This window comes from Phaseolus vulgaris, chromosome 4, assembly GCF_051622355.1.
Source record: "Phaseolus vulgaris cultivar YP4 chromosome 4, ASM5162235v1, whole genome shotgun sequence".
NCBI lineage: Eukaryota > Viridiplantae > Streptophyta > Magnoliopsida > Fabales > Fabaceae > Phaseolus > Phaseolus vulgaris.
In genome coordinates, this window is record NC_143501.1 from 9,391,666 (window position 1) to 9,403,708 (window position 12,043).

Sequence of the window (12,043 nt, forward strand, 5' to 3'; positions counted from 1 at the left end):
AAGATAACAACTACTTAATTGGAAACTTCGTAGAAAAGGTAAAGCAATATTCATTTTAAAACTAAAAATGTGTCCAATTCCCCATTATCTTAATGTTTTTTTAATTATTTATCCACACGAATTGCTGCTTCCTCTACCCCCAATGATTTTGAACTTACACCAATGAATTTCTAAAACTCCAGAATTAGAAATCCAAAATTGAAAAATATATTTCGAAAACGAAATCTAGAATAGATTTTGTACGTTATGGAAATGAAACTTCAAAATAGAAATGGGAAATTGAAAAACAAAAAATCTGACTCTGAAAAGGTAAATTCATAATACAAATAATACATTTCAGAAGATTCCACAAAACAAAATCCAGAAACAGACTATTCTGAAAAACTGTTTCGAAAACCCAAATTTAGAAATGTATTCGAGAATACATTTTGACTTGCAACCATACACTTAATTTAAAAACTAAAGAGATCATTTCACGTCAATGATAGGGTGGATGCAGGAAGCAATTGCCCATATGATGATGTGAGTCTACTGAAGCAGATGAATGACAAAAAAGTGGATGAAAATGTCAAAGTGAATTCAAGTGAGTTGAAGAAAACTTAACCCTTCAACCGAGCTAGCATTCTGGATTTTGGATTTTCATCCCAAAGCAAATCATCATTCACCAATGAAGAACACGGGTCACTCATGGTTCCCTCCCCGGTACTAGGGCATCAACAGTAAATAGATGGTTAAAATATGGCAAACAAGAATAAAGTTATACAAGTAGCGTGTTATACAAGGTGAATGGAGTGTACAACCCAACAAAAGAATAGCAATCCACCACATCAATTATTCTGTTCTTCAATTTAGTTTTCCAGTTGTCTACAAAGTTTTCAATGGTCTATCAAGGCCGTTTCGGTCTCCGATAGGGGGGCTGCAATGCAACAACAAATTCCAAACTCAATTAACCAACGTGAGAGGTTCAATGGACTAGGTAAGTTTAGAAACTTGTGGTAATAATGCTTGAAGGGGGCACAAGTACAATTTCCTCTCTCTACCCCAAAAAACAAACAAAATTTAAATATATTTTAGGCTTTGCTTATTAAAAAGAATATGTATCAATTCTACAAGTATGCAAATGTAATTTCTTCTGTAAAAGATGGAAAAAGGACAACCTTTTCGAAGGAGGAAAAATAAAGAAAAAAAAAATCAGTCCTCCCTCACCATACCCAGAAAAGCATTAAAAAAATCAGATGATAAGAATCGAAGAAGTGTGTCCAAAAATTCATCATACCTAGCAAGTCTTCAAATGAATCTGTCAAAAGTGATGAATCCATTAACAGGGGTGGTGAGAAGACTTGATCCTGTGCGTCCTCAAAGTCAAAAATTGACCGTTGAGCATCAGATGTTGCATTTGAACCAGATGTTACATTTGAACCAGTATACGAGAGAAACCCATTTACATTGTCATAATCAGAGAGTCTTTCCAAATCATTCAGCATATCTGGAAGTTCATCAAACTTACTCACCCCATACCCACCGGATACATGACTCTCAAGCAAGGAATCATCCATTTGTGATACAAATAATCTTTTGCTCCTCAATGAAGCTCCCCTTTTTTCAGCTTCTAAATGAGAAAAGCCGGTTTCTGAAAAAGGGACAAAGAAGTGCTCTGAACTTCCATCAGATTGACTATCCCGTGATGAATCTGAATTACATGACCGCAATGACAGCGCAGCTTCTCTTACCGACCTCTTCAAATTCTGGACAAAAGAACTGTCACTATCTACAAAACAAAGCCATTATCAGCAATTTTTTCCTAACAAAACGATGAAATGCCCTTGAAAAAAATATCATAAGCTTCAATAAAAACTTAAGCTAATAGGTGATCCCAGCCCAAGAATGATTGTATATCTCTAACATAACAGCTCACGCAAGAGTTCTATAAAAATAAGTATAGATGGTGAACAAACTCACTTTCCTTTGTGCTGAAGCTTAATTAATTACAAAGAATGGGGATCATGGAGCCAAGGGTTGAATTCCGAACCACTTGGTCAGGCTTTTGATACGATGTTAAGGACCTAGTCTCCTAAAAGCATAAATTGGATGGAGGCTCAAGGATGTTTTATGACAAACATTTAGACAGAACTCTTAAGACGACAAAACATACCTTCAGCTGAACTCGCTACTTCATTATTTGAAGGAGGATCCAGAGATTTGCTGTCTGAGAGATTCTCCGTTTGGCTGGTTTGAGGAGCATTACTCTGGCGCCTTTGGACATTTCCAGCTTTTCCAGAAGATGGGGTCATGCTAAACAATTGAGGAAGCTTTAAAGTGGGAGGACTAACAGAAACCTTGTCAAGCTGAATAGTAGATAATCTTGATGTCACCTCACTAGCATCATCAATGCTATTGTCCTAAACAATATAAAGTGATACCGAAAGAACAGGGGCAAAATCAGACATGGTATTGTGAAGGGATTAAACCAACAATCACATTATACTAAAATAGAAGAATACCATCCTCCCACTACTCTGTGACTGGATAGGTGACGTTGACCGACCATTGTGTCTGCTCATTGGAGGTAGATTTGAGGCTATACAGTTAACCTTTTCTGTACACTCTGATATTGACTTCTGTATGGTTGGAGCAACATCCTTGAGTTGGTTGATAAGCACCTGCAAATTAAACATGCAACAGTGTGAAATTCCTAGGAAAGAATCTTCTAGTATAGGAACAACATTTACAGGTCAACTATATACAAGATACTCAACTCCTACTGCAAAAGATATGAAGAGATAGAGCAAAGTTGGCTCAAAATATACATCAATGTTTAAGTGTAAAACCAGCAGCTAACTGAAAGGGAATGCAATTCCACCATGGCCAGTGCTATAGACTGAATAATAAAGCTAACTGTATTTTACTCATCTACTAGCATCAATACATAAGCCACAACCCAGCAATAATCATGTACAAGAAGCTGTCAGCAAACAAGGAAAATAAAGGGTCTGTTTGTATCTTAAAGATACAGTCCACCAACTAAAAAATGTAAAGAGTTTATATATAAATCTAATCCCTTTTTCTACTTTTATAAGCAATACATCCCCAAGCAAAGTAAATTTTCCAGTAAATATATATAACTTTATGCACAATAATAGTCCCAAAAAGGTCAATTAACTAAGTAGTATAAAAAATATTAAGGACATGGACATCATTTCTCCTTCTCCATAGCATCAAGTTGGTATAAAAGCATTATCACAAGCAATTGATAATTAAAATGAAACTGCATTAGAAAGAATTTCAAGCTTGTAGAATCTAGCTGATGATTTAATGCATTACCTGGAAGCTAGCTAAATGTTGCTGATGCTCTGCAAGGGTTGCTGCTAAAGACTCAGCATGGCCACTTGAACCCTCTTCCTGTCCACTGCGCAATATATCTGGACCCTCTCCATCATTCGCTTTTGCCTACAGATCACAGTATGCTTTAGATGTTTTTCTAAGCAATAAATAAGAGAGTAACAAAATATGACATGAATTAACTTACTACTAGTCATTGTTATTCTCAACTGAATAAAAAAGAAAATAATCATGATCCAGAGAAAGGACAATTAAAAATTATTTAATTACAACAATAAGTAATAATCACCAGTTATTTGGAGCAACAAAGTTTGATTATTTTAATTTTCAAAGTTTGGACAATAAAAGCAACAACTGTATTATTAGAAACACATTACAAAAGCTTGGGACAAATTATTAACAAGACAGCAATGTTAAGAAAATAACCTTTATCATGATTATAGAGTTCTATATTTTTCCCAAGGTATTTATTCAATGTTATAATAATAGAAATAAGGCACATACATTTCATAATCATCCACAATTAGGACATTCCAGGTCGACAAAAATGCAGAAGACATTACCAAGTCTCAAACATTTGTCAAGTTTGATTTGTAAGGGTTGTCAATTAGATAAACATATTCGCCAATCTTTTCGTGATAGTTTATTAAACAAGTTTTGTTTCCTTTCTCTTTAGTTCACTTTGATTTTTTGGGTATTTCTCCTATTGCTACTCCTTCTGGTTTCAAAAAATTGTTACCTTCACTTATGACTATTCTAGATATACTTCGACTTGGTTAATGAAAATTTATCTTATGAAATCAAAACACAATTTGGTAGATCCATGCATGTTCTTCGTAGTGACAATACAATAAATATTTATCTAACCAATTCCTGCAGTTCATGGTCTCCAATGATATTCTTCATCAAACTTGGAGTCTCCATACTCCTCAACAAAATGAAGTTGAACATAAAAACATATATCTTTTGAAACTACTCATCATACACTTCTTCACATTCATGCTCCTCATCGTTTTTGGGATGTTGTCCTAACATGTTATCTCATTAACAAGATACCATCACCAGTCCTTAGTGCTCAAGTACCTCACCTCACTCTGTCTTTTTTTCTCATTTCCACCTGCACATTCTTCCGCCACATGTTTTTAGTACCACTTGTTTTGTACATAACCTCACACCTATTCGAGCATAAACTTTCTCCTTAATTGATCAAATGTCTTCCTAGATATCATCGGTCTCAAAAAGGGTATCAATGTTTTTTCCCTGATTTTAATCAGTATTTTGTGTTTGTTGATGTCTCTTTTTCAAGGTACCACATATTTTGTACATAACCCAAGTGCAGATAAACTTTCTCCACCGTCGTTCAAATAAGTCTTCCTGGATATCATCATTCTCAAAAAGGGTATTAATGGTTTTCTCCTAATCTTAATCATTATTTTGTGTTTGTTGATGTCTCTTTGAGTTTGTCCCATATTACACACTTGTTCCTTCCTATGAAGACATTTGCACTCATTTCCCCACCGCTATCAATCTTCTTTCATCACCACCAAATGACTCTACCAAGCCTCAAGATGCTTCTCCAGAACCTCTTTAGGCATATTAATGCAATCCACGCCCTATTAACATTCTAGTGAGACCCATCTTCGACAAATAATGATATAGAGAAGGTCTTCTCAAAATGCTTAATCCTTCTTAGACACTATCTCTTGTTTGTACTGGATTTGGTCTTCTCTAAAAAAATGATTAGCCTATTCCTACTTAAAAAGATACATGTTCTACCCACAACCCTTTCTCCTACTATACTAACTCAAGTTATCAACAATTTCCCACCATAAATTATACTTGCTTGTCCTCGTTGTCTTTTGTTCCTATTTATAAGCCTCTAGGTAAAGTTTTATCTCACCAGAGTGCTGACAAACAATGATTGATGTGTGCCCTTCAAAGTAGTGGTACCAAGGAGCTAGTTCCCCTTCCAGCTGACAAATCAATTGCTAGGTGTCAGTGGTTGTAAACTTTTAAAGAAGGACTTGATGGTAAAAGATTGTTATAATTATAAAGCTCACCTACTTGACAAAGGATACACACAAAGGAGAGTCATATTCTAACCATGGTAGACACATACAATTAGCTGGTAAGCTAAATTACCTCACTATTACTAGTCTTGAGATTGCTTTTGCAATCGCTTAGTAAGTCAATTATTAAACCCCCCATGTCAAGATCATTGGGATGCAGCCACACAAATTCTAGAGCATATTAAGAATGCTTATGCCAAAGGCTTTATTAATTTATTTATTTATGAAGATAAAGGAAATACTCAAATTGTTAAGTATTCTGAGAGTGACTGGACAGGCTCACCAAGAGATAGACACTCCACTTCAAGGTAGTGAGTTCTTGTTGGGGATAATTTAATATCGTGGAAAAGCAAGAAATAAATCTTGTGACAAGATCAAGTGAAGAAGCATAATATAGAACAATGGCATTAGTCACTTGTGAGCTTATATGGCTAAGGAAACACCTCAAAAAGCTTAAACTTGAAGATAACTTTATGAATGCACCTTATATGTGTATAACACATTACCTCTAATCCTGACTTTCATGAGTCAAAACATTGTCTTTCAACATCGTCTCCTTCCCATTAAGTTTGAAACTTTTGTATGGCCACTTCTTTTGCAATACAAGCACCAACACTCCTCTTTCTTAATACTCAAAGAATCTCTAACTTTTGGAATCTTGTCAGATGTCATGGCAATGCTTCCAATGGGTTTCTCGTTCATCATAACCATCCTCCTATTCTCTAAACCACATACAATGAAGAAAGACTCTGAAAGTGATGGAAGTGTCTCCTTCCCAATAATATGAGCTTGAATAGGATCATATTCATGATTGCGTCCAGAAAAAAACTTAAAAATTCTTAACCTTTGAGTAGCTTGTGCAACAAGAGCAACATGAATATTATTTTCCAATTTTAGATTCTAGTGTTGCTCGAGTTCTATCCACAATCCGTTTAGATTTTTGAAGTAAATAATCACCGAGAGATAATCTTGTTTGGCACCAAAGACTCTACTTTCCAACTCATGAATGGTACAAATATCCTATTTAATAGTATCTAACGAAGATTCTCCCATATCTGCTGAGTGGTGGAAAAGAATACATAGTTAATAGTTAATCTTTGGTATCATGGTACCCCACAACCATGTCATAATGAGAGAGTCCTCATTATCCCATGTCTCAAACTAAAGATCCTAGTTAGTGGGAGCATTCCTTCAATATGAAGCAACCTCTTTTGAACCTTCAACGTCCTTCGAATAAATTGTGACAACACAAGATAATTTTGACCATTGCGTCGATTAGATGTTGGTAATGCAGGAAGATCATTAGATGTCAAGGGCACTAAAATGATATCAAGGTTGTTAGGTGCTCCCGAAAGTTTCTTCTTCGACCATCGTCAATTACATGCACACAAAAGGGCAAATAGAAGGTTGGGTTTGGCTAGGGTTCAGCCTCAACAGTTGCACCTACTCTAAAACAAAGAGGATAGGTCAATGAGTCTAGCAATGGTGGTTTCGTCAAGTTCCGACATTAGTAGGGCGACATGTGGCTTACACATGCTACAAATGCTAATGCACAATGGCGTGTGTGATAGCGATCTAGGGTTTGGGTGTTTCAGGGATAGGCCAATTAAGGGTCATCGATTCACCTGGTATGGTTACTGAAAAAGAAACTCCAACAATAAATAGTGATGGAATGAAACGAACGGGCTGCAATGAAGACAACTGAAAAATGAGAAAAGCACAAAAGCAAGGCCCCCATGATGGGAAAATATTTATACCAACTTAAAGAGGAGAGAAATAATCTTAATATTGTGATAATAACCTAAATGTACAAGGTCCCTATTTATACAGCTATGACAATAAATTCCTTCTCCAAATCATGGATTTCAATCTTTCCTGATTATGCTAATTATACTAATGTACTAACTACCAATAATAGGGAACAAAACAAGGAAACAAAATTATTTTTTTATAATATTTACATCAACGCTTCCTATCTCACAATATTTGCATCTCATTATGAACCCAAAACATATCAACATATTCAGATTTTAACTGATAATAAAAAGAAAACAAAAATAACACAACTATGAAGTGCTTGATTATATTATGATATCCATCTTACAAGTACTTTTTTATTGTGTTCTATGCTAAAAAGATTCAAATTTACAAATGATTCCCTATTTATAACAGCAGTTTATTAAACCATTTTTTAACCCATATCACTAATAAACATACAAGTGTTTATTATTACACATACAGCTATAATAGGCAAAATATGACCAGGTACTTCAAACTTGACATCAAAACCTCGACCTCTTTTCTCCAAATGGATCAAAAAATGAAGAAAAAAAAACAAGAGAACAAAAGGGATAAAAATAATTGTCATCCACTAAGTTAAAATGATACACAAAGCAGCAAAGAGGATCCCTGATTCCTTGCCTCAAAGCATGCAAGACATGTGTTCTTCAGACTAACCAGCAGATGACTCTAGTAGCCATCAATTTAGTAAAGAACAGTAGCTCATTTTATTTCACTCCCTTTTTTTCTCACATTCATTCAACAGCTTCAGATTTTAAGGATCATTTAGGTGACATCTGAGCAAAAATAATACACTGGAGAGCGAACATTGACAGTCTAGCTCAATGCAGAATCTTTTGGGGATAAACAATGAGGCTTTATTGATTCTTTTCTTTATTCAGATTAAGAAAAATCATCTCAGTTGCAGGGCTCAGATTTGGCTTCAACAAGAGAATATCAGAGGCTATCCTATCAAGCTTGAAAGAAAGGAAATATAAGAACATACCAGATGAAGTGATTGTTTGTGGATACGCTGCAAGGCATGGGTCCATCGCCGTATAACCTCTGCTACATCAACAGTTGGGTGGACTCTTCCAGTTCTATCATCCACTCTTGCTAAAGTCTCATTGCTAAAATGTGATCCATCATTCTCTTCTTTGTTATCAATCGAAGGCAAATCCCCAGACTGACCAGATAATACATCTGAATAAGGAGCTTGAGAACTCTGATCCATTGCTGCCAGCAAAGATGATCCGGATATTCGATACCTGAAATTCTTGTATCAAAAGGTAAGCTGGTAAATTTGGTAAACATGTATTTTGAAAGGCAAGGCAGACTACATCACAACATTACCTGTGTTCTCGATGAGCTATCAGGTCCTCAATAGGACCAGATGCAAGAACTTCATGTTGACCTGTATCAAAAGCTCAAAATCATCATATGTACTCTTTTTTTATAAAACAGTTAAAAATGATATAAAAACGAGGATTCTAGGCCGTGGAGCGACAAAGCAAGGAACCTTAATATCATAATTGAAAGGATACTAATACCAATGGTTTATCATCAGCACTCATTATTGAAAACGTAATGGGCATATCAGAAATGATAAAGTAAAAATAAAAACTTCAAAAATTTACAATTTTGTATACCTAAACTACGAAAATGGCATAATCATGTTAGACTACACTGAGAAGAGCAAAAGCTTACTATCACCCCATTCATAAATACAGAAATACAATTGTAAAGATATAATGCAAGAAATCAAACTCACTACAATAACATGATCCATTAGACATGGAAAGTGCAAGAGCAATATTAATAAATGCACTTACTTTTACGGGCTAATAAAGACTCCCATAGACGAGTGGCCTTTGAAACTAAATGGGAATTCTGACTTGAACTGGAGACCAGATCGTCCCAGAGCTCTCCTTCCAACTTCACTTTATTCCTTAAGTCATGCAGTTTTTCCAATTCTTGTTGCAAATAAGCCTGAATTCAGATTTTATATTATAATTGCATAAGTGATAAATACATAGAATACTCCTGATGGGAGAGATATTATAATTGCATAAGTGACAAATACATAAGGAATATTCCTTATAGGAGAGAGGACATGAACTATATACACAATACACAACATATGCAAGATGTATTTGGTAGAAAGCCTTCAGTGATCGGTATACCTCTTCAGCACATAAGCCTCGAAATTCAGCTGTCATTTCATGAGCCAAATTTGACCACATAGCCTGTCGTTGTACAGCCATCTCTGCATTCTTAAGAAACTTTCTTCTTTCAAGGGCTATTCTTGCCTGTTTAAGACCAAAGCCTCAATTGAGTTACTTAAAGACCAAGTGAATCAACATAGAAATTAAAATTCTTTTCTTACCCACTTTTATGAGTATGGTCATGAGAAATTTTTACAGTAGTCATAGGAAACGCACGAAGACAACATATTATTGATACTTTGTACAACTTCAGCTTTAGAAAAACAATTACACAAAAAGAACAAAAAATACCTTGAGAACAGTCAGAATGACCCTTTGGAATCATATGAAAACACGCCAAACTAGTAATATAATGGCATCAATTACAACAAGACATGCACATATTCCACATTACGATAGTCACTTCATCCTTAACTAAACATTTTTATGGAATACCACCATTACCTTTGTAACTGGAAGTAGAGTAGCTGCATGTGAGAAGGCTACATCAGTCAATGGCGCAGGCAATGGATTAGAAGATATGTCAGCAGTAAATGTCCTTCGATGAACCTCTCGAAGAGCATGCAAAGAAAGTTGCCATAGAAGCTCAACAAACCTACATCAGCATGTAGACTCAAATAACTTCAGAACTGTCTTTAACAAAATCCAAACAATGAGCTTCCATTACCATCTTACCATATGAGACTACTATTACAACATAGCAAAAGCTTTAACTTACATGGTTGGCTCCAGCAACTCCAACAGGAATAAACCAAGTCTTTAGATCAGTCCTTTTTAATTCACTTACTTTTTCTTGATCTCTCTTTACCCGCCTTCCACCAAATCAGTTATTCGTATTATAGCTTTCTATTAGTCTTCTTCTCATATGACCAAACAATTTTAGGTTATATTCTAATTGTACCATCTCAAAAATGCATAACTCCCAATCTTGTCTTGCATGTTCACTCATCGAAAACACTTAGCTTATGCTTGTTTTAGGTCTTTACCAACCAGCATTCAGCATCATAAACCAAGGATTTTACCTTTAATAGTACAGTATTGAGTATAATTTAGGGGAAAAGTTTCAGTCCCTCTATGCCTCCAACTACTTTGTTCAGTTCAGCAATTCTTCAAATAACTCTTAAACTGTTAGCAGATTACAAATTGCCCATGATTTCACTGACTTCATCAATATCTATCCGTCAACAATGCACCAATTGGCTAAAAGGCAAAACCCTTAAATCAAACTCACTTTCCCCCTACTCACAGGATCAAGACAGCCAATTACACGCAAACACAAATCAGCATAGCATCACGCAATCAATCACACACAAACACACTAACCTAGGTCCACAGCACGTGGCAAGTGAAGAAACCCTCGAATTACTCCTCGGTAACGCTCCCTGCGACTCAAGCTCGCTAATAATCCCTTGCACAACCTGTCCCGGCGCCATCAAAACACATTCACTCAAATTACATAAAAAAAATAGAAGAAGAAGAAAAGACAAATTCGATATACCTTGCGAAAATCACGCGACTGCGCGGAATCGAAAATCGGCCAGACCTTGTCGAAATCCTGAGAGATCGAGAAAAGGCGAGTTAGAGTTAGAGCAGGAGATCATATAGGAAACGAGACTAGTAGCGAAAGTGGATTGAGACATACTTTGGCGGATTGAATTGGACCTCTGAGAGAGGAAAGGATGAAGTAGAGAAGCTGTTCCCCCAATTTAGGGTTCGAGTGACGGAAATGCCCGACCCGAGGAGTCGCGTTGGATGCTCCGACTCCGATAATCGCCGGATCCAGTCCCAACAACAAGCAATTCGTGTACATGGCACTCTCCAGCTCTATCTCTCTCTCCTTCTCTCTGTCCATCGTCATCACCTTCTCTCTCACACACACTCTCTCTCTCTCTTTATATTCTTCTTCTTCTTCCTCCTCTTCTTCGGTGTTCTCTGTGTGTGTTTTTCCGTTGCTTCTTTTTCTTCTCTCCGATCCTGGTCTATCGTGATGTGTAATTGTGTTTTCGTTTTTTGATTTTTGTTGTTTTATATTTTCGGGGTGGGGGTCCCTGGGAAAGTGCGAAATTGCCAATTTGTACCGTAATTTGAAAAGAAGGGGTGGGTTTGGAATTTCGGGAAGTCTGGTTTTGCAAATTAGATGCTATTACCACCGCTTTGGGAAACGAGATACGACGTCGTTGGCTGCCGGCCCGATTCTATCGTTGCACGTCTTGTCGTTTCGGGTTACGTGAGGTGGAGTGAACTGTGGATTAACGCTAAGACTAGTTCTTCCAATTTGAATATGGAAATTATAGAAGTTTTGTAGGAAAAATAAAATTGTACCATTTAATATAAATATATATATATATATATTTAATTTAGACGCACTCATCAACGATATTAGAGATGACAAAAAAAAATCTGCACCCGTAGTAGTAAGTTTCAAAACTTGAAAAAAAAAAAAAGCAATTTGTACTGGTACGACCAGCCATTCGTCCTCAATCGGTTAGAATTCCAAACCATTTGAACATCCATCCATGATAAGGAAGATCACGTGGTAACACGATGCCGATAAATTCATGGGATGATCAAATCAGTAGGGTTAGCACAACCTTAAACACGAACCAATCTCCTAATATGGCTCATCAACGA

At 36.1% G+C, this 12,043-nt stretch overlaps 1 protein-coding gene across 1 annotated transcript; it reads right to left on the minus strand.

The window, feature by feature from the left end:
* Positions 1–574: 574 nt before the first annotated feature.
* On the minus strand, positions 575–11,684 carry AUG6 (HAUS augmin-like complex subunit). The gene is made up of 13 exons (XM_068646020.2): positions 11,055–11,684; positions 10,911–10,967; positions 10,736–10,830; positions 9,857–10,007; positions 9,371–9,496; positions 9,020–9,176; positions 8,541–8,601; positions 8,194–8,455; positions 3,322–3,447; positions 2,502–2,660; positions 2,153–2,399; positions 1,277–1,768; positions 575–916 (listed from the first exon to the last, which is right to left on the minus strand). Exons 1-13 carry the CDS (start codon positions 11,268–11,270, stop codon positions 876–878), a joined length of 2,190 nt encoding a protein of 729 aa, XP_068502121.2. The 5' UTR covers positions 11,271–11,684; the 3' UTR covers positions 575–875.
* Between the last annotated feature and the right edge of the window lie 359 nt (positions 11,685–12,043).

Coding starts and splice junctions, on each gene's coding strand:
- AUG6 (XM_068646020.2), bottom strand. CDS start 11,270: ATGACGATGGACAGAGAGAAGGAGAGAGAGATAGAGCTGGAGAGTGCC. Junction 1,769..2,152: donor AGTAGCGAGTTCAGCTGAAG/GTATGTTTTGTC, acceptor TTTGTTTTGTAG/ATAGTGACAGTTCTTTTGTC. Junction 917..1,276: donor TTCATTTGAAGACTTGCTAG/GTATGATGAATT, acceptor GTTGCATTGCAG/CCCCCCTATCGGAGACCGAA.